This window comes from Choloepus didactylus, chromosome 12 (assembly GCF_015220235.1).
Source record: "Choloepus didactylus isolate mChoDid1 chromosome 12, mChoDid1.pri, whole genome shotgun sequence".
Lineage (NCBI taxonomy): Eukaryota > Metazoa > Chordata > Mammalia > Pilosa > Megalonychidae > Choloepus > Choloepus didactylus.
In genome coordinates this window covers 9,125,710-9,147,975 of record NC_051318.1, presented here as the reverse complement: position 1 = coordinate 9,147,975, position 22,266 = coordinate 9,125,710, and the positions used below count along the sequence as shown (strand labels likewise).

Below are 22,266 nucleotides of genomic sequence, written 5' to 3'. Positions count from 1 at the left end.
ATACATATAGTGTTAAATGAGAAAACCAGAATAAAAATTCTACAATATGAGCACAACTGTGTAAACAAACCAACAATTGGAAAATGACTGAAAATATCTTCACAAGCAGTGATCATGTTTACATCGTAGGTACTCTGATTATGAAAAAAAAACAACAACATGAAAATATCTCCATAGCTCTCTACTGACCAGCAATGGCTGACAGTACAATGAGCACTATTTTTTCCTGTTCACTTTTTCATATCTTTCTTTGACATTTTGATTGTGCATAAATTATCCACAAAGAAACACAGGTGTTTTACTGAAAATGCGTCAAATGAAACCTCTTAGATAACAATTTGGGAAAGCATCTTTTAAACGTTTTTATTATGCTCAGTATCATTTTTTGGTGCAAGAACAATACACATTCACTTGGAAATGCAGGAAGAAATCAGTAAATCAGTAAAATCAGATAGCTATAGAGAAGAAAAGAATAATCTCATTTAATCCTTCTATTTGGATAATAAAAGTTGGTATGTTACTGTAAAGGAAACAGATTTTGATGGGAGGCCTTACTCTGTTTCCCTTAAACAGGTGCATATAACTCTGATATCAAATTCTCATGCAATGTTTTATCCCTTAGCAAAGCCAGTGGTCACCAATGCAGGTTCAAGGGTGATCCGTGGCTTTGGAGTTCAGTCTGTGCTGGGGCTGGGTGGGCTCGAGTGTGGACCTGCCCTCAGGGACCTCACTAATTGTTAAGAAAACAACTTTTGCAGCTGTTATCATTGTGTTGTGGGCGTACTTGACAACTGCATAGACACGTAACCAAAACATGACACAGCTTCAGCAACATGTTTGGACACGGTGCAGAAGACTAGCTTATGCGGATCCTTATATTCCTTCTGGCTGTTTGAGACTAGGACCATCCCCTATTCATTCACCTTTGTACCTTCAGCAAAGCACTGGCCCAATAAACATTTGAAGTCCACTATAGGCTTGGGTTCAAATTGCTACCCTATCACCTATTAGCTAGATGATCTCATCTGCTTCTCTGGCTTCAACAACCATCTTTGAGCTAATGACTTCCAAATCTCATCCATTAACCCTCTTCTAAAACTCCAGACCCAGCTAACTCGTTGCCTATTGGACTTTTCCACATGGATGTGCCCTAAGTAGCTCAAAATCAGTATGGCCCCACTTGGACTCATCACCTTCCCTACTCAAACCGGCTCTTTCTCCCCTAGCGCCTAACTTCATTATCGTTATCACCATCTGTCTAGGCATCCAGGCTAGAAACTCAGTGTCTCACTCCCCCCCAGACCCCAGATTCCTCCCTCTTCCATTTATTGGCTCAACAAATCTGGCTGATTCTATCTCAAAAATATGCCAAACATGTCCTGTCATTTCCATTCTCACCATCTCCATAATAGTTCAGACTCTCATCATATGATACCTGGATTTTACATCACTCTCCTAATTAGTCTCTCTGACTCCAAGCTTTCCTGTTTCAAGACATCTTCTATATGGCCATAACCAAGATAAGCACTGAAGTTCAGATTCAGGCATAATTAGATCCCAACTTCCCTTAAGGGTCCTCATTGCCTTAAGGATCCAAATTCCCGAGACAACTCAGAGGGCTGACGGTAATCTTCCATCCACTTCCCTTTCCAGTCTCATCTCATATAACTCACCTCCCTCACCCACACAGAACTGCCCACTCTTCCTCAGATAGACCACACTGGCTCTCTTTGACGCGCTGGTCTAGAATCTTCTCTCTCAACTTCCAGTTGATCGTGCTTCTTCCACCTGGGAGCGCCTACTCAGAATTCAAAGTCCAGCCCCCATGAGAACCTTCAGGGTCCTCCCTTGAGAACCTTTCGTGGTCCTCCAAGGCAGAACCAACCACCCCCTTGACTTGTTCTCACAGGAGTTGGTCCGTACATCCACTGTTGCACTCGTCACGGGAGTTCTGTTCTGTCCTTTTGGCTGGCATGGATTTCCCTGACTGGGGTCTCTATTGGGTTCATTTTTGTGCCCTCAGAGCTCCTGGTGTTGCCTGGTGCGTGGTGGTGACTCTGTAAATGCGGAGAGAATGAACTCGCGAGTGGGGTGTGAGGGTCTGAGTCCCTCCCTCTGTGAACACAGCCCCCGCCTCTGGCTCCTGCTCAGTCTGAGCCCATCCCAGACCCACCCCTGGGTGCATGCTTCCCAAGCAGATTCCCCTTCCTTCCTTGCAAATGATTCTGAATCGGTACTAATCAACACGCTTGGCGAACTAAATCCACTGAGAGAGGCCCAGAGGTGGGGACTGGTCCTAGCACAAAGGAACCACATCTGGAGAGTCATGTATGCTCCAGAACAGAGGAAAAGAATGAAGTTCATTTATGTTCTAGGATTTCAATGACACACGACAGAAGGACTGGCCATTCAATTTAATTATCCTATGCCTGGATCCATGCTAGGACATTCCAAGACAAATTAAAGATATTGCTCTAAGTTCCACTCAACTTTTAGATTTAGCTCAGCACCCTGAATCGCAGCACATCAGGAAGGCCCCCCAGCTCCTCGGAACTGGCTGGGATTCCTCCCCCATCACATCTGAACTGTAGCCTCGGCAGAGCTTTTCACCATAGTGCATCGTCACTGCTGGGATCCTTGTCTGTCCCTGGATTACACTGCAAGCTCGGCCGGGGCAGGGAGTGTGCCGGATTCATTTTAGTGTTCTCAGAACTGAACTATTGTCTGCCTCCTAGATGTTCCAGAAATGGTTGTTGAATTAAATTGAATGGAATAGCCTCCTTTTCACCCCTAGGGGACTAAGCACATTCAGTTATGTCCACAGAACGAGCACACCACACTCAAAATATTTTATAGATCGACGTACAAATGAACATACTCTTGGACTGGGGAGCCATAATCTCTGCGGAGCAGCAGGGGTGGGGAAGACTGCCGGGTCCCTTCTGCTCACAGCCCGCGGCACCCTGTGGCCCACGGCTTGCAAGAGAAGATAACGTATTAATAGAAGGAACGGGATCCATGAGGGATTTGGGGTAGGCTTTACGGAGAAGCGGCACGGTGGTCAGCAGAATTTCTAGGGTGGAAGGGCAGCGGGAGAAGGAAGCCACGCGAGGAGAGTCTGAGGGGAGGGAAAATGCAGGGCATGACCTGTTACGAGCAAAGCAGAAAACTGAGACCGGAAGACAGTGGCTTGGCAATTGACTCCAACTTGGGCGGGGTATGGGGGGTCCCGGGTGGACGGAGTGGGCGAGGAACGGTGCACCTCCCTCCCATCAGTACGCAGCTGCAGGGGTGCCAGGAGCCCGGGTGGGTGCCTGCCGCCCCATCCCACCACCGGCCAGGCCCCGGGCACCCCGGGGCGGACGCTCCCCCAGCAGCGCCGCCAGGAGGGGCGAGGGCCAAGCCGCCCGAGGGGATGACTAACCGCTGGCGGAGCGCGCCAAGGCCGGAGCCCGCGATCCCACGCAACCCGCAGCGCCGCGTCCAGGCTCGTGCCCGAGGGCGCGGAGGGGCGCGGGGGGCGGGACGAGGGGGATAAAGGGCTGCGCGGCGGCGACGCCTCTTCTTCCGCCGGTGTCTGCAGCGCTCCTCGCGGGCGGGCGGCAGCTGCGGGGGGCTCGCTGGGTCCCGGACAGAAGGACGCGCCGCTCGCCGAGCGGGCCCGAGGGAGGCGGGGCGCCGGGACCCTCTCGGGGAGCCTCGGGTGCGCGGCTGCCGGGCGCCCGCGGGGGACTGCGGAGGGACCGACGGCCGGGCCATGGCGGCGGCGTCGTGCGCGCCCGCGCGGCCGAGCCTGACCTCCATCTCGTCGGGGGAGCTGCGCAGCCTGTGGACGTGCGACTGCGAGCTGGCCCTGCTGCCCCTCGCGCAGCTGCTGCGCCTGCAGCCCGGCGCCCTCCAGCTGCGCGGCGACCAGCTCGCGGTGCCGGGCCCCGGCGACCCGGGCGCCGCGCGCGGGGGCTTCAACGTCTTCGGCGACGGCGTCGTGCGCCTCGACGGGCAGCTCTGCCGCCTCAGCGGCTACATCAAGAGGTGGGTGGCAGCGCCGCGTCGCGGCCCGCCGGCCGGTCCCCACTGCCGTCCTCGCTCCCCGCCCGCGGGCACCTGGCTTTCTTCCTGCCCTTCACCCTGACATTTTGCAGCTGCAGCTTGAAGCCCCCGGGCGCTTGGGGGCGGCGGGGTGGGGAGCCCTGCGAGCTGGGTGCCGCCCCACCCAAAGTGCGCAACTGGAGGATGATGCATTGCTCGTTCTGGCTCCTTTACTGGGTCAGATGAGCTCAAATTGGGAGCACACCCTTCAGAGGATGTGTGCAGCGGAGACACTCACTCCCTGGTGCTAGATTTTGGGTGGGGATGGGGGGTGGGGGTGGGTGCAAAATTCTGTGCACTTGGCTTTATCCAGTGGGGCGACCCAGCAGCTCAGCAAGTGTTGGAGGAGTGCACAGAAGGTCAAACTTAAGCATCCTTAGCCTCTCAGTGTTTATTTTTTTAATTAACCAATGTTGAAAAGACAGCAAAGCTCCAGGAAGTCCTGCCCTGGACTATGTGAGCTGTGGAGTGGGCGGATAAATTCTGGGAAAATCAGTGTGATGAGTGTCGCTTCCAGGATGGGGCACAGAGTTTAGGTCAAACCTGGAACCTTGGTGTAATGGCAGCTCCCAGGCTGCTGAGCTGTGAGGCAGAGGGCACTGGCTTTCCATGAAGCACTCCTGAGCACAGCCAGCTGGGCCACCTGAAGCAGGCTCTGGGCTGTTACATAAAGGAGGTGGCACCCAAGCCTGGTTCTACCCTGGCCTGGTGCTTTCAGAAGCCACCTTGGGGGGCTGGACTGAATGGTGGAATGGGCAAGTAGAGTCTAGAATTTGATTTAGAGATGAGTAAGCCCACCAGCTATTAAGATATAAAGCCTTTGCTACAGGGAGGGGCAGCAGTGCCATTGGATCCTGCAGTGGGATGGAGCCAGGATGCAGGAGCAAACAAATGAGATGTTTAAAATGCCTCCTTAAAGCTGCTGGGGGAAAAAAAAGCTTGCTTTTCCAAATAAAGATAGTGAGAGCTTTCAATGCCTGAGAAACCCATCTCCAGCAAGAATTTCTCCCTTGCTTAGTAAAATGGAAATTCCAACCTGTGAGCAGAGAACATGGGAGGAACTGACAGAAATCAGATTTGCAAAGATTAAGAAAAAAAGATAACCATTGTATTTGAGATCAGGGTGTGAAAAATAAAAATGTCCAGAATTAATTGAAACCAGAGGTTAGGTTTTTGGCAGAATATACTTCCCCAGTCTTAGCTAAAAGTGCTGCAAAATGTAAAAGTCTTTGAACACCTCCTATACAAAGGACAGTTGCACAGTGGTGGTCCCCTGGCAGTTTGGTGTCCAGAATAAGCAGTGGACCAGAGTGACCGAGCGACACAGATCAGGGTGCCTACACTGACCACCAAAGAGAAAGTTCTCGTTGGATAAGCAATCACGTGTGGGCTTTTGTAGTCTGGGAAAGAGCCAGGGGTATCTGAGAATAATTCCATTGATGGAAGGAACACACTGTCTTCCTCTCAGGGGACATACGGAGGCAGGGAGGTAGGCTTTTTGAACTGGAGAAGGGGGTCTGGGCTTCGGGCAGTGGGGACCGTGCAGTGGAAGATTTTGCCGTCATGGGTTAAGCAGCAGAGTGCATTCTGAAGTCAGAGCTGCCACATTTGCCCGGTTGTCTTTGACTGTGGAGCTTTTGAGACACACATGTAGACCCCTCCCCAGTAATGTAGCTCTACGCCCAATTGTGCTGACTCTTCAAGGGGTTCACGGGGTAGGGATGCTTGTACTCAGGTTAAAAATCCTCACTCTATTAATTTATTAGTTTTTTTTTTTTCACTGAAAAAAACATTTTGGGTGTGGGATAAGCCCAGAGTGTAGCTGGATGTCTTTTCTGGACCTGACATGCATGTGCTGTAGGTTTCATAAGATCTTTTCACAAGGATCCCCGAAAAGCTAAAAACTGCTGCTCCAATATTCATGCAGTTCATGCTTTCAGAGAGCAAGAGACTGACTCTGGTCTCAACTTGTTCAGGCTCAAGTTTTCTGGGACTTGAACACGTTTCTAAGCACATATCAACTAAGTAAACCCCAGGACGCCTAGGGGGCTGGGAGGATTTAGGGATGGCTCCCGAGGACTTGAAAGTCTGGGGAGAGCCTGCTTTAAAAATATCTGTTCTGTTCTGCAGAGGTTATGGCAGGACCTTTATTGTTATTTTATTCTTTCAGGCTTGGGAATTTTATATCCATGTTATAGACAAAATCTGGACAGGACCCCAGGAGTATGTAATGCTCATGCAAGAATCTAGTTATTCAAAACTTGAAGTGCTTGTGGAGAGGTGGGAAGTATTTCACAGGTATTGGCTCACAAAGATCAGCACTATCGCTACAGCCCTTTACACAGATGAGAAAATCAGGACTCAGAGAGAAAGCAGTTGACCCAGCTAAGATGCTGGCAAGCAGTAGAACCCGGGGTTCCATGCAGCACTGTTTAACCAGGAAGCCTGTGCTTTCGGCAAATTGTCTCTAAACTGAAGTGATTCTGGCTCACCACAGACAGCAGCAGCTTTCTTATAAATTTCACAAATCTGCAGTACATCCTCAGAATTACATCAGCCGGTGCACGTCTTATATAATCAGCCTGAAAGAGAAAGTCAGTCCAGCGGTTTTAAGGAAGCCACTAAAAGCAGAACACGACCTACTTCTGCCCATTTCTGACCAGTTGTTAGACGGGTGACAGCCTACCCACCTCACTGGCAGCCCCCTGGGGCAGAGGCTGAGCAGGTGGGGTGGGGCCAGGGGTATAGGGGACTCGCTGTGCTGACACGCATGAGCAGACATTCTTGCCCCCTCATGGGGGGATAAAGGGGGACCCAAGGTAGGGCTGCAGCATACTCAGATTTTCGCTGGGGGGGAGGCCTCGCCTCGGTTCCCGGGAGCAGTCTGCCTTGGGGCCCGGAGCAGGTGAGCAGTTGCAGCTCCACCTGCAAGTGATGGCGCTGTTGTACTTGGTGCCGCTGTTTGGTTCTTGCAGCAGGTCCCTCTGCAGTGGTCCCTGCCCAGGACAGAGACCCAGTGATAGGACACATAATGATCCTGGCATAACCATCTTCCTCATCCACATATTGAGCTAATGCTTCTTTGAGGTTCAGTGTAGAACGTGAGGGCCTGGACCAGGGGCTGTGGTTTGAGTCCCAGTTCTGCCGTTTATTAGCTGAGCGACCCGGGGGAATTTACTTAATCCCCATGGGCCTGTTTCTTCAGCTGAAAAATGGGAATGACAGCAACGATCTTGTAGGATGGTTGTTCAAAATTAAATTTATAAAGTCCTTAAAACAGCTTTGGCACACGTTGATCACTCGGCAAATGTGACCCGTTATTATCGAGCAGCCCCTATGAATCAAGCATTTTAAATGCAATATTGTATTTAATCTTTTAGCAACTCCCCCCCCCCCCCGGGTGCCTTTTGTTTGCCAGGTTTTACAGGTGAGGAAAATTTTAAAAACTTACCTGAGGTCACGGAGACAGAAATCAAGCCCAGACCCTGTGATTCCAAAGCCCCGTGCTATCGCTGTGCTCTCACCGTGGGCTTTCCCCAGACTTGTGGCCACAGCCCATCTGGTGCAGCACCCACAGTCCCCAAGGCTTTTCTAAGCCACGACCCCTCCTGGGGTCCCAGAGTCCCCCCACTCTCGCCCTGACAGAACAGCCTCTGTCCTGGTACCTGGCTTTGCTCACTAGGTGGGTCTGACTCCAGGCCCCGCCCCTCTTGCTCCTCTTGATGACATGACCAGGACATAATCCAGCGGAGGCTGGTGTGTGAATGTAGAGAACCAGGCACTCACCTGGCATTTAAATGTATAAATGAACTACTAGCTTATAAGCCTGTGAATGGCAGGGGCCATGCCTTGTTCCACTGTTTCTCAAATTTTAAGTGAGCATGTGAATCTCTTGGGGAACTCAAAACTGGTGCAGGGTAGGAGATTTTTACAAGCTCCTAAGAGATGCCAACACTGGTGGGCAAGAAGGTCTTCTCCATGCTTCATTTCACACTGCAGTGGCTTATTTTCTTATCCTCCTCTCCCAGTCGACCGTGTGCTTCTTAAATGCGAGACTCTTTCCTTTTCCATCCTTGTGTCTGTGGTGCCCCCCATATGGTAGCGGCTTGGTGTCTGAGTCTGCCAGGGCTGCTGGGACAGATAGCATAGACTGATTGGTGGTACAACAGGAATTTATTGTCTCACAGTTTTGGAGGCTGGAAATCCCAAATCGAGGTGGTGGCCAGGCCGTGCCTTCTCTGACATCTGGGGGCTTCTGCTAGAGGCTTGCCAGCAGTGCCTAACTCAGTCACTGCCTCTGTCACCAGGCGGACAGTCTCCTTCTGTCTCCCACTGTGCGCAAATTTCCTCTGCTTATAAGGACTCCAGTCCCACTGGATTAAGGCCCACCCACTCTGATTCCACTTGGCCTCACCTTTGCTTAGAGGATTGTTCAAGAGTCCGTTTACAGGTGAGCTCCTGTGTACGGGACTGGGGTTAGGACTGGAGCCTGTTTCTTTAGGGGCCCTGATTCAATCCATAACATTTGGTGAATGCTTACTGCATGAATAAATGAATCATTCTCTGCCCCATCACGGTGTTTCACACATATGGGGCCTCAATAACAGCTGAATAAATGAATGAATGACTGAAGAGGGTATCCTTGATTTGAGCCACAGACAATAGAGTGATAGTCTGAGAAATTTGCTTAATTTCACTTAAGAAGGAGTGGGGGAAGTGACAGAGAAGGAATCATCTGAGAGTTTAGAGTGAGGTTTGCATAAGGCTGGCAAGTTAACACTGAAAACCCAGAGCAGGACACACCTGCTGGCCCCAAGCAAAGCCTGTCCCTGCAAACATCTCCTTGGTGTCACAGCAGGGGATCGTGAGAGCTACCAGGCAGGATCTGAGCCTCCTGCACCAAGACCCTGGCAGTATGTGTTCCTCTTTTTCTTGGCTCCATGCTCCGTATTTTTTTTTTAAATGAATGCACACACACGTACACACACACATTTCAGGTAGAGACCATGGGTTTGTTTTCCTATTTGAGTATGAAATTGTCAGACCCAAGGGAAGTAAATTTTGGATGGCTTCTCAGATCACGCCAGAGATGCTTGGACACCTGAAAGCGCTGCTGGAGGAAGGTGAGACTCTTAGAGGACAGGCGATCTCTGCTAGGAGCAAAATACAGCGCTCTTGCTTGGAGCTTCTTTCAGAGGTGCCTTCATTAGCTCTTCCCTCTAGTCCTCCCAGCTGAGAAAATGAAGAAAAAAATTGGAACAAGGAAGGCGAAACACTTGCTCATTTATCTTTCAGCTCTTCCAACCCTCCTCTTTCTCAGGTAACTCAAATGAACACAGCCCTGGTTGTGTCAAAAGCCTACAGAGCTTCATCCTCAGGCCAGCAGGGTTTGCCAAATTAAGGATGATGTTTGTCAAGCATCTCCTGTGGCTCCAGCGCATATGTGCATGCGACAGGTACTGCATTTAATCATCACAGAGGGAAATGCAATTGTGCCTTTTCTATGGATGAGTCAACAGGTTCAGAGAGGTTAAGTAATTCACTCAAAGTCACACAGTAAGCTATGGCTCTGGAACAGAGTTCACACAGCTAGTAGATTAGGACATGAGTTAGAGCTACTTCTTTTGGGTCTCTGTGCTTTCCAATTATATCGTACTGCCTTCCAAGCTCTGGATTGAATCCAGGCTTAGAAAATTTCATTCTCAAAACATTTTTGGGCCAAGGCAAAAGCAGTGAAGAAATGAGAGTTTAAGGGAACTGTCTGTCTTAAACTGTTTGCTTTTCATCCCTAATGACTTCAGGAAATATAATAAATATTTAAAACTCAGAAGCAATATTTGCATTAGTAATTCAGAAATATTCATGAGTAGAGCTTAAATAACTAGTCCCTAATGTAGTCTACTGATGCTCAGCTGAAAATAAAACCAGTGACTAAATGTCAGGTACTTAAATCCCTGTGAGACTCACCATCCAGATCCTCTGATCTCTTTGGACTTTAGTAATATACAGATTCAAATTTTTTAACAGTGGATTTCAAAGGAAGGCTTACATGTATTTATTTCACTGGAATTTTGAGGAGTTTGACAGTTGGACCATAACTGGGAGTCTGGGAATGGACAACGTAACCCATCCTCTCTGCCTTGTGACCTGGCTATAGGGGGAGTTTATTAAATGGGGATCTAACCAACCCCCAGACTGTGAATGCTGCTGTCTGAGCTCTCGCAAAAGCAAGCTGTGCACAGGATGGCAGCTGATGTGCTCTGTGATGATGTTGACAGCCTCTAAAGACCCTAAAAGTGTCTTCTGAATCCTCAAAAGGAGAAGATTGAACTGTGTTGAGAAGAGTTTCATTTTTCAGGGTATTTTACTAAATCCCAACTCCAAAATGGATAATTCCAATATATTGGTTGTACATTAAACTTAGTAAATGGCTTTCCAAGACTACACCCCCTCTCCCTGCCCCCAGTTCTCTGGCCATGCCAAATAACAGCTCTTGAAGCCCTCTAGCAATCAAAAAGCCTTCCACGAAAATCGGGGGGAAATGGATTATTCTCCCAACCAGTGAGCATGTCTAAGTTGAGATTTTTTTTTATCTTTTCCCTTTAAGCTTTGGTTTCACCAGAAAATTGATGACACCTCCAAACGGATGTAGAACGATTTTGTAGGCAGAGGGAAATACTACATTTTAATTTGTGACATCTAAACTAGAGATTTTCTGGCTGCCCTGTACACAGCACCTGTGCCCACCCTAGAGAATGGCAGGCAGACACGGGCACTGAGAGAAGACAGGCATCGCCATGAGGGAAATATTCCAAGTGCTGGAACGCCTGGGGCGTCACCCGGCTGATGGGATACGGTGCCGCCTGCTTGGCTAGACCTGGGTGGGACGTGACTCCCCACCCAGCGTCACATGTCTCGCCACGTTTACTCCATCAAACTTGCCTTTTCCCCGTTGGCCACTACAAGGGATTTTCTTCCCCTTTCCTCCCTCCGCACCCTCCTCGCCTCGCCTCTTGCTGCAATTACAGACCTGACCTTGCTGCCCCTCTGAGCCCCCTGCCCAGGCCGGGTTGTTGGCAAGAGGGGGTGGGAGACCCCTGTGCTGTCACCCTCCAACCCCACCCCACCCCACTTCCCAGCCCTAGCGCCTCAGGCCTGATGCTACCGGGGGCCCAGGTGCTTAAGGGATAGTTGAATGAATGAGTGAATGTGAGGGAATGAGCCCAGCAAATCGTGCCTGATTCCCTTTTTCCTTCTCTTTTGCTCCCTTTCTCCAGTACCTTTTGGTGGATGGTCAACTGGGACCAAGAACAGGGGAGGGGAGGCCAGGAAATTGTCTCCAGGCTGAAAGGGAGCGCGGGGGCATGGCTCCCTCGGGGGTTGGGAGGTGCTCCCCCCTTCCCGCTGCACACGGCTCCGCCCAGGGAGGGGGGGAGGGGCGCCCTGCTGTTCCCCAGCCGCGCTCCCCCTCCCCCCTCCCCGCCCGCCTCTGGCTGGCCTCGCGTCCCTCCCGTTCCTCCCCTGCTTCAGGCCGCACTGCACCGCCTCCGCACCCCAGGACCCGCCCCCAGGCCGCCCCTGGCGCAGATGGGTTGGGAGGTGGACGCTCCTTGGAAAGCCTGGGGAGGGGGAAGGCAGAGGGGCTTTAAAAGGGCTCCGCCCGGGGCCAGGTCTCACCATCAGGTCTGATGAGCCCAGAAAAAAAGATGATGGCAGATTTCTCAGAAACCAAGCTGGGAGAGGGAAGAGCAGAAGCTGTGCTTTTCTAAGACTTGGGGGAGCGATTCTGCTGTGAGCTCTTTGCCGCTTATCTGGGTCCATACCTGACCCCATACCTGGGTCACTCCCTGGGGCACTGGCCCCCTTGAGCGAGGTCCGGGGGACCGTCGCAGGGGAGGGAGGGAGAGGGCTGGGTGGCCGCAGCTGCCTGCAGCACTGTGTTCTCCAAGGCTGGGATTTTCATGGCAGGCGGTGTGAAGACAGCTAGCTGGAGAGAAACGCCGGGAGCTGCCTCTGCCCCTGACTAGATGTAAGATGCAGACACGCTGCAGGGTGGCAAAAGGCCGCTGGCGCTGCCAGCTGCGTCCGGCTGTGGGCTTGCAGCTGCGTCCTCAGCGGGGCGGTGGCTCAGGGTTTCAGAGGGTCCGCAGCAGACCACCACCCTGCTGGGGACCTCAGCCCCACTGGAGGCCGTGCAGTCTGTTCATGGCATCTGAGCTTGGGTTTGGTTAGAAAATCAGCCATATCCTGGAAGGAAGCAGACTTGCCCTTGGACCTGTCTTTTTATCAATGACGTGAGTAAAGATATAGACAGGCCGCTTGGAAAATTTGCAGGGCAGAGAGAGAAAGCTAACGTGCTGAATGAGAGTCAAGATCAAAAAGATCCTCCCAGGCTGCAACAATGCCCTGTAGCCAGGGAGGCCAAATTTCACAGGGGTGTTGGGAAAAGTCCAACGTTTAATTTTTTTGTTTGCTTTATTTTTCCATTGCACAACTTAGGCTCGGGAGACGTGAATTAGTAATAGTTCATATGAATATTGGTTGGTTGTGTTGTCTGTAAAGAGATGGGTTGTCTTGGGATTAGGAAGGGCAAGGAGGGAAAAGAAGGAAAGGAAAAATGTTCATTATATAACCTGGCCAGACTCACCACTTACGTGAGAGGTCTCCATTGGAAAAAATCCAGTTAATTCCACTGATAGAGTGAGTGTAATTCATTCTCAATCCACAGGGATGTAGAGCTCTTGTAGCGTCACATGAACTCTTATTGCCTCCAAAGATAGATGAGACTGTTCACCCCTGAGAAAGGCTGCCCGTGAAAGCCAAGCATTGCCACCAGCCACCCCAAAGATCTCAGCCACCTTGGACTTGCAGGCTGATCCCTTGACAGATCAGTTGATGCAAATATGAGGAGGGAGGGAGATTGATATGGTACAAAATATGGCAGTCTCCATGTAATGCCACATTGTAGGGGACTTTCCTCAAAGGGTCCGTGGATGCACGTGCCCAGTACATCCGCTTCCTGATTCGGATGGGAGTGTAATTACATTTGCAGTGACCTCTGCTTTTCCGTAGGTATGTGGAATTGACCAACTACTGCGATTATAAAGACTACCGGGAAACGATATTGAGCAAACCAATGCTCTTCTTTATTAATGTACAGAAAAAAGGCAGCTCCAAAGGTAGGTGTGGATATATTTTCAATTTGGTTCTGCCTTGCCGGTGGGTGTCAGCTAGTGACAAGGCCGGCTGCCGGGGGCCTGGGTGGGCAGGCAGGTAGAAGCTGTCCGGCGGAGGTGTCTTCCTTCTTCCTGTCTAGCAGAAGTGGTCTGACATTTCTTACTGCAGGAGTGGGGTGATGACGGTCTGTGTAACACTGTCTGCTGTCTATCGAACAGTTACAGTGTGCAAGGCAGCTTTTGAGGCAGTGAATTTCCACAATAGTCCCATAGGGCTTATCATCCCAACAGGGACACTTTTGAGCGTGAAGTAGGTGCTTTCGATACTTACGCTGGGACAAAGGTGTAAAGAGGGGTTGACCTGGGCGGACCACCAGTGGTGGCCAGTTGCCTCTGACCTAAGGCCTTTTACTGTCCCCGTCTTACAGGTGAGGAAGCAGAGATGAAGAAAACAGCAGTTTTGGATGCTTTTACGTGCCATGCTGTGACATTAGAATTTCGTTTTTAAACACATTTCTTTGTTGTTTCTTCCATGAAATCAGATTAGCTGGTAATAATGGTGTTAACTCAAATCCCAATAGGAAAATGCCTCCATTTCCCTTTTTTCTTTCTGCTCTCTCAGAGGGATGCGTGGGGAGTGTTGTTAACATCAAGTTGTATTAAAGAGGTTCAATTTCCTAAACCTGCTTCTAAATAACATTCTTCAAATGAGTTCAGGATAATAAGAAATGATCTGCAGATTCCAAACAAACTCCTTCAAACGTTCACACACATTCAGATTGGCGGCAGTCCCTCGGCTCAGCTCCTGATTCCAAGTCACGGTGCCGTCTCGACGGGGGACAGAAATAGGACATGCGGTAACGAGCGGTGATGCTCGTTAGAGGATCTGAAACCCTGATGCTGTGTGGCTTGATGATGAACAGGAAGTCAGATATATCTCCAGGCCTGTAATGCACAGACACGTCAACTACACCTCCTGCCTCATGCTATCAGGAGAACTCTCAAGAAAGAAGACGACGACTTTCCATTTTTATCATTTTAATGAAAGTACAGGAAGTATTTGCGGACAGCCTACGACAAGAATGCAATTGTGTGACAACTATAAAAGAGATACACAAACCTGGTGCTGGTTAATTGTGAGAAAAGCCATACAGTGAGAAGGCTGTGATGTGGCAGCAGAAAATGAACAGGCTTAAATGTGAAAATTGTTGTGCCAGTTTGAATGTATTATGTACCCCAAACGCCATTATCTTTGATGTAATCTTGTGGGGCAGAGTGATTGGTCTTTTTGATTAGGGTGTGACCTTTTGATTGGATGTTTCCATGGAGATGTGCCCCGCCCAACTTGTAGGTGATAACTGATAAGATATTTCCACAGAAGTGTGGCCCCACCCATTCAGAGTGGGCCTTGATCAGTGGAGCCATATAAATTAGCTGACAGGCAGAGGGAACTCAGTGCAGCTGTGAGTGACGTTTTGAAGAGGAGCCACAGCCAAGAGGGACACTCTGAAGAAAGCACAGGAGCTGCAGATGAGAGACATTTTGAAGACAGCCATTGGAAGCAGACTCTTGCTCCGGAGAAGCTAAGAGAGGACAAATACCCCAAGTGCAACTAAGAGTGACATTTTTGAGGAACTGCAGCCCAGGGAGGAACGTCCTGGGAGAAAGCCATTTTGAAACCAGAACTTTGGAGCAGACGCCAGCCACGTGCCTTTCCAGCTAACAGAAGTTTTCTGGACACCACTGACCATCTTCCAGTGAAGGTACCCGATTGCTGATGTGTTACCTTGGACACTTTGTAGCCTTAAGACTGTAAGTGTGTAACCAGATAAACCCCCTTTATGAAAGCCAATCCATCTCTGGTGTTTTGCATTCTGGCAGCATTAGCAAACTAGAACAATTGTGATTGATGCCACATGTCTTGCCAACTGCACTGTTGTGCAAGTCAGAAAAAGCCGCCATTTCCTCAAGACGGTGTACTGCGCTTCCCAGAGATTTTGTCATGAAAAATATACAAATAGGGGGTGTCCGTGAGCAAAAATGACACCCCATTGAGCAGTGACCGTCCTGCCCAGCCACCCCAAAACGAGCATGTCTAGGGAGCCTGAAGGTCTTGGTTTGGTTTGCGTGAAGGTTAATTCGAGGTACCAAGCAGCTTGCTTGCTCTGTTTGTTTATCTCTTGCCTCAAAGAGGACGCAAGGCAGTTTAATTAGATCTAAAGTGTCCAGGAAAAAAAATAACTGGGGAGAAAGGAAAACCTGGGTGGGAAAAATCAGTTGGATAAGGTTAACACAAGGGTTAGTCCAAAGTGCGTTCCCCGCAGAAGTAAGCACTTGTGATTGGCCGAGCCCGGGTCTGTCTCTGAGCGTCTGAAAGCCAGCGTGGCTGGCTCAGGCCCCAGAGGCACCTCACGACTGTCCCTGGACTTTACAGAGGGGCTGGGATCCACGTGTCCCCTGAGAAAAAGCACCTGAGTAAATAACAGGGGCTGGTCCTGGAGGCTGGAAGAGCTCCGAGGTGGCTGGTTAATAATCGTTCCTGTTTCCTAATAAATAGACAACCTCCGCCTAGCTTAGACAGTGCAGAATTGGATGTAAGGAGCTGTAAAAGAAAGAGAGAGAGAGAAGGGAGGAAAGGGAGGGAAGGAGAAGGAAACTGCAAGGACAGAAAGAAAGAGGCACGGTATTTTTTCAACAGTGGGCAGCACTTTCCCCCCCTTGGGATTGTGTAGTGCTTGGGGGCGGTGGAGACGCGCTCTCAGCTTGCGATGATTCTCAGAACCCTTGAGTCCTAGCACCTGATACCTTTTGCCCGGAAGCTGTGGCCTGTGAATTCTTAGAGATGATATTTTGGGCAGCATCTCATTTATAAAGATGTTGAATTTGGAAGTCAGGCAGCCTGGGGCTAGTCTGATAGAGGATAAAAGATTTTTCCCAGTAGGGTAGAAACTGAAAAGAGAGGTTTCCCAGAGGAGGGCAGTGTGGGGTGGACCCGAGCGGCTGTGGGTGATGTTCCACAGCCTGTCTGCAGCCCTGGGAGTGGGCTGTGAGCCTGGGACAGCAATCCATGAGCCGGGATATGCGAAATGAGAGCTCAATCCCCATTCGGCCTTTCTGGGGCTCCAGGTCTGTTAAGAATCCTGCTAGCAAAGTGGAGCTTTTAAAGAAAACACAAAACCTGTGTAAAGCAGGGCTGACTTTGCGAACTTCAAGGTGGTCCCTGCTGCAGTGTTGAGGACGTTTGATTTCCTGGCTCCTGATGGAATGTCGAGAACATGACCCCAGTGGGCCTGAGATGTTCGAGCAGCTTCCAGGCCTGAGAGGGGGAGGCAAGGCACCGGGCAGAAAGAAGGCCCGGCCCCCAGGGAGAGCTTGGGAGGAAGGCGTGGAGAGGCCTCCTTCCCTGGACTTGGATGATTTTGAGGAATTGTTACAGAACAGTGGAGTTGTTTAAATATCCCAGCAAGGCAGCGACATGGAAACCAGCCACTGAGATTTTTCTCCTCAGCTCCCCGTGCTGGAGGTTTGCCAAGGAGGCTTGGTTCTTGTGTGTGATAGTTAGAGTGGCACTTTTAATTTCTGAGATAAACTGCAGCCTTGGCAGAGCTGATTTTCTAACCTGCTTTGACGATATTCCAGAGCGTCCGTCAAACCTGCAGAGTTCTCAGAAATGTTAGTCTTTGCAGCAAGGGTTGGTGGGAAGGGCGAGGGAGGTGGTAAATGAACAAAGCCTCCAAATAAGGCAGGAATTGCTGCCCCATCAAACACTAATGAGCATGCTATGTCCCATATGCACACTCCTTTTTGACCTCTGTGTCTTAATTTCCAGAAAAGACATATGCATTCCTTGTGAACACAAGGCACCCCAAGATAAGAAGACAGCTAGAGCAAGGAATGGATACAGTCATTTCTTCGGTGATTGGAGAAAGCTACCGGCTTCAGGTGAGCTTGAGCCAGTCTGAATCCAGGACAGCTACCCACAGGGAAGGGGTCTGTGCATTTGACACAAGGACCCAGTCCCAGAACTTTCAGTTAACTCTCCAGACACTGCAGTTCTCCACTGCTTCACTACTGCTCCAATAAAATGAGCTTAGCTCCTGCCAACTCATTAGACATGGGGTCAGTGTAATTAAAACAAATGTAATTTTGACTTACCAATTCAAACTCTTTAGATGGAATGTGATGCAAATGCATAGGTCTGTTTGAAAAAATAAAGGCAACGGTTAAAAAAAAAAACTATCAGAATGAAAGAGAAATAAAGGGTGGGTTTGATGTTTTGGAAAGTGGGCATTTGTTAATTCTATAATATAAACATTATAGTTGCATCCATGAAATTAATTAAATGTTTCTTCTCTTTCAGTTTGATTTTCAAGAGGTAGTCAAGAATTTTTTCCCTCCAGGAAATGAGGTGGTTAACGGAGAAAATTTGAGTTTTGCGTATGAATTCAAAGCTGATGCATTGTTTGATTTCTTCTATTGGTTTGGGCTCAGCAATTCCGTTGTCAAAGTGAATGGAAAAGTTCTGAATTTGTCCAGTACGAGTCCAGAAAAGAAGGAGACAATTAAATTATTTCTGGAAAAAATGAGTGAACCGCTAATCCGAAGGAGCAGTTTCTCTGACCGAAAATTCAGTGTAACTTCCAGAGGTATGTTAACAATTCTCAAGTGAAAGGGTAGAATAACGTAATGCGAAATGAGAGTCAATTAATTGAGAAGGCAAGGCCTGTTGATAAAGGAGAAATATACCATCCCATAACTCAGGAAGTAGAAAGTGGGAAATGTTTACTACCAAAAAGAAATTGAGTATCTTTTCCTTTTTGCTCCTTTGAGTTTTTGGACTCAGCAGTTATAATTGTGCAGCACAGCTAGAAAATAATTTAAAAATTTTGGTTAATTTAAACATTACTGTTTAATTAAATATAAACACTAGTTTTCAGATAATTAAAGAATGCATTCGCTTTCCTGATGTACATATTCTCTCTGGACAACAGAATGTTAGCAAAATTGATTGGCATAGGGTCCTTACGTCAAGCTAACTTTAACAACATTTGGAAGGGTTCTTGGGATCTTTTAAGATCACAAAAGAACACCTTGAGAATGCTTCCTATAACCTACTTTAGATTAAATGGAGGGGGTTCCTGATTTTCACGTCCAGTGCTCCCTCACCCAGAGTTGGTGAGCCTTTCCGCCCTGGTGTGGCCCGGGCAGATGATATCAATTAAGTCTTGTCTGGATTTGGCTTCTGCTGTACCCTCTCTCTGTCCCACACTAGTCTGGGCTGCAAAGCTATTTCTTTGGATTAGATTTTTGTTGCTAATTGTGAAAAAGCCACCAGTATCTATGAACCTGACATTTTCTCAATGTTCACATGTAAAGTACAGAGTACTAATTAATTCTATTTAAAGACAGTTGCTTTCTTCCCATATTTATAGTAAAAGTGCTTCTTCCTGGCTATTTCCTGTCCTGGAAATTCTCTCTCTCAGTCTCTGTCTCTGCATGCTGTTTTAGCTTTGCCTGGGTGCATCTCCCAAAGATGCCTTCGTATTCTGCTCTGCTGCAGCCATGGGGACGGGGAGGGTGCATTCTATCAGTCAGGGTTCTCCAGGGAAACAGAACCAACTTGATAGATGTATATGCACATGTGGATAAAGAGATTTATTATAATGAATTGGCTCTTGCGATTTTGGGGTGCTGGCAAGTCTGAATTCTATAGGGCAGGTCAGTGGCTGGAAATTCCAATAAGAGTGATGTTGAAGCTCTGGGTCCAGTTCCTCAGGCTGGAGTCTCAGAGGATTGGAGGGTGTGGTCTGGAGGGTGAATTCCTGCTGTTTCTTGGAACCCCCAGTTCTCACTCTAAGACTTCCAGCTGCTTGGCTGAGGCCCACCCACATTATGGAGCATCATCTCCTTAAAGTCAGCCGATTGTAGATGCTAATGCCATCTACCAGATACGTGCACAGCAACATCTAGGCCAGGGTTTGACCAAACAACTGGACACTGTAGCCTGGCCAAGTTGACACATAAACTAACCCTCATGGGGGTTATACTTTGATGCTTTGGGAGGGAAGATGAGCCTCTCCCCTTGAGGCAGAATTGCAGGTGCCCCGTCCTACCTGTGACACCACATCAGGCCTCACCCGCTGGCCACAGCAGCCTGGGTAGGGTTTGACTGTCGCACCATCTTCCATCTTCTGTCGTGGAGGCTGTCCAGGGTGTCTACCTCCATCTCCAGGACCCCAAGGCCTGGGTGAAATTGGGCACAGCTTCCTTGAAAGTTGACCCTGAGCTCCGGAGTGCAGGAAGGGCTCCTTCTGGGCTGCCCTGAGCTGTTATTACGCATCCCAGAGGCTGCGGCCAAAGTGCCATCCCTGCCCTCTCAGGCGTGCAGGACCAGGGCTGTACCCAGGGGTCATCAAGACCGTTGACTCAGCTTTGGTGAATCAGACTGGCTCTGTCCCTTTCTCATCAACCCCCTCTGTCCTGGGCACCAAGTCCCCAGAGCTGGGCCTGTTGGTCATCATGTGAGAAAGAGCTCATGCCACTCCCTACACATCTCCAACCCACGGCCCAGCAGGTGACAATCCCCGTCCTACCAACCTAGTGATGTCACCAGGGAAACAGAAAGCCACCCATTTCTGTTTAGCTTTTTTACTTTTTCTGAGGAAGCCAGGACTCTTAATCATTCAGTGATGATGTTTGATGAGTTTTAAAGGCTTTTTTCCCCCAATGATGCGAATAACAACTCACGTCCTGCTTACTGTTTTTAAGGTTCGCTTGATGATGTTTTCAGCTGCAGTCTGTCTCCCAGGGCATCTCTGACAGAGCCTCCTTTGGCAGAATTGCCGTTTCTGAGTGTTCTGGAATGTGAAGAGACACCCACCCAGTGCGTCTGACTGGAGTTTGCATTCTAGCTGCAGCCCCACAGAGGCCCAAGCCGGAACTGGAGGCTGCGGGGACACGGGGAGGGGGAGGCAGCCCCCCACCCACCTGTCAACCCCTCCTCTCTCCTCGGCGTCTACAGGGCCTGTTTCTTCCATCCCTGAAGCCGGGTGGCCGGGCAGGCCCAGGGCTGCTGGCTCCTTCCGCGGGTCGGAAGTCTTCGACCCCGTGGCCTGGGGTATCCTGAATGTTCACCGTTTCCCCGGAGAGGCAGGTGTGCCACTGAGACCTGCCACCCTTAGTGTTGTACTCAGTGCCCTGGCATCTGGGGCTTCCCACATCAGGGTTTGGCCCTCGCTTGGGGCGTCCTTGTCTGACCCCACACCCAGCCTGTGTGGGGTTATGGGGTTGGCAGTGATCTTCTCTCAAGAACCCAGCTGGGCACGGAGCCGTTGACGTCTTTCACGGGGACACAGGTGCTTTCCGTCCTGCTGGTTTGAAAGCCTCATGGGAAACGTTCACGGTGAGGCTGGTTGCAGGGCTGGCCAGCCTGTGGGGTGGTGACCCTGCCACCCACTGCCTGCAATTTGAGCCTCTCGGCCTGCCTCTTACCTGCCTCTACCTGACCCAGGTAGAATGAGGCCAGGTGATAGGCCACCAAAAAGGATGGGGAAAGCACACTGCTTTGGGTATTTCACCTAAGCCTTTAGCTACCCTAACACTAAAAGCAAAAGAAAAGAAAAAACTATATTACCATAATACATTGTTACATCAATGTATTTTCATCTCATAGCTCTAATGGATTTCTTCAAAAGGAAAAAAATATCCTATCTACATATGCTTATAATGAAGAAAAATTATGGGTCCTGAGTATAATTTTTCTATCCTTTTTTAACAGAAATGTTCCAGTATTATACATTTTAATAACATGACTGTCCTTTCATTCATATGGAAATGTTATGTACTACTTTGTGCAATTAAAACTCTTCTTAGTATTCAGTGTACAATTGATTAAATTTGCAACCAAGTGTGTGTGACTATTTTCATTGTGGTCTGTAGGTTGTATATTTGCCTTGTAACTTACCAGATTACAATAAGAATTGTGGTTTTCACAGGCACTTTCCCAAGAAGAATCTTTTGAAGAAAAAAGGTGTGCAGTAATTGGAGAAAAGAAGCAAAATTTGCTACAGTTCTTTCAGAAAAGAGGTGAATGATACTTAACAGAAGTTAAACTCAATAAAAATGAAGTGTTAACGATAACATAAGTTTTATACCATTGCAAACAAACCTTAGGTGGATATCAAGTATTAAATGCTTTCCAAAGGAAGTAGAAACTCTATTCACACAAACTGACCAAGAAGATATTTTTTTATGAAATAGCTGCATTGAGAAAAGCCGTCAGTAAACACCCAGGAATAGACTAAAGGCCTGGAAGGTTTCTTTTACCACTAAAAACTATTTGTCAGGACAACTCTCCAGACTAAATGCATTCATCTGTTAGTATTCATTCAGCAAAGTTTAACTGACTGCCTTGAAGGAAGCATTGCTATGCTAATTATGAGCAAATAGCAAATAGTGCAAAGACGTGCTATTGAGCCATTTTTAAAACTGATGAAAAGTCCAGATGGGCAAATCTTCCTGGGTGAAGGAGGCCTCAATATGGTTATAAATGTGGTCTAGGATAAGGTCGATAGACATCTACAGGACAGCAGTGACCTAAGCAACTCATCCATTTGTTGAAGTCATTCAGTCTACAAATACTATTGGGTTCCTACATGTCCCTTGCAGTGAGTTAGATGCTGGTCTACAGAAGTAGCTAAAACATGACTCCTGCTTTCAGAGAGCTTTTAGCTTGTATACCTTTTGTCTTTTATAAGCTAATAAGAGCAATAAAATAAGTGCAAAGAGAGTGCTATAAGAAAAACTGAGAAGCTTATAATCTAATTTTGAATGAGATGAATGAAGTATAACTAGAAAATTTAGTTTTAAAATAAATATGTAAGGATTATTTTATCCAGGTTGACTTTTTGCTCTCAGTGAGACAGTCACCTTGGAGGCTAAAGTTCATTCCAACAAGAATGAAAATCCTGAAATTATCTTCAGATTGAGGGAATTCTTTTCT

General features: G+C 48.6%; 1 protein-coding gene and 1 long non-coding RNA gene across 2 annotated transcripts; one reads left to right on the top strand and one right to left on the bottom strand.

Annotated features, from left to right (window-relative positions):
- Positions 1–337: 337 nt before the first annotated feature.
- Positions 338–3,490, bottom strand: LOC119507349. The gene is made up of 2 exons (XR_005211211.1): positions 2,879–3,490; positions 338–2,057 (listed from the first exon to the last, which is right to left on the bottom strand). It is a non-coding gene; the product is annotated as an uncharacterized LOC119507349 (long non-coding RNA).
- A 62-nt stretch (positions 3,491–3,552) lies between these two features.
- On the top strand, positions 3,553–20,877 carry MEDAG (mesenteric estrogen dependent adipogenesis). Its single transcript, XM_037800527.1, has 5 exons — positions 3,553–4,032; positions 13,162–13,268; positions 17,095–17,207; positions 17,626–17,911; positions 20,034–20,877. Exons 1-5 carry the CDS (start codon positions 3,758–3,760, stop codon positions 20,156–20,158), a joined length of 906 nt encoding a protein of 301 aa, XP_037656455.1. The 5' UTR covers positions 3,553–3,757; the 3' UTR covers positions 20,159–20,877.
- Positions 20,878–22,266: the final 1,389 nt, after the last annotated feature.

Excerpts from the sequence above, each read along its gene's own strand:
- MEDAG (XM_037800527.1), top strand. The coding sequence starts at position 3,758 with ATGGCGGCGGCGTCGTGCGCGCCCGCGCGGCCGAGCCTGACCTCCATC. Across the intron at positions 13,269-17,094 it reads GAAAAAAGGCAGCTCCAAAG|AAAAGACATATGCATTCCTT; the intron begins GTAGGTGTGGAT and ends CTTAATTTCCAG. Across the intron at positions 17,208-17,625 it reads GAGAAAGCTACCGGCTTCAG|TTTGATTTTCAAGAGGTAGT; the intron begins GTGAGCTTGAGC and ends CTTCTCTTTCAG.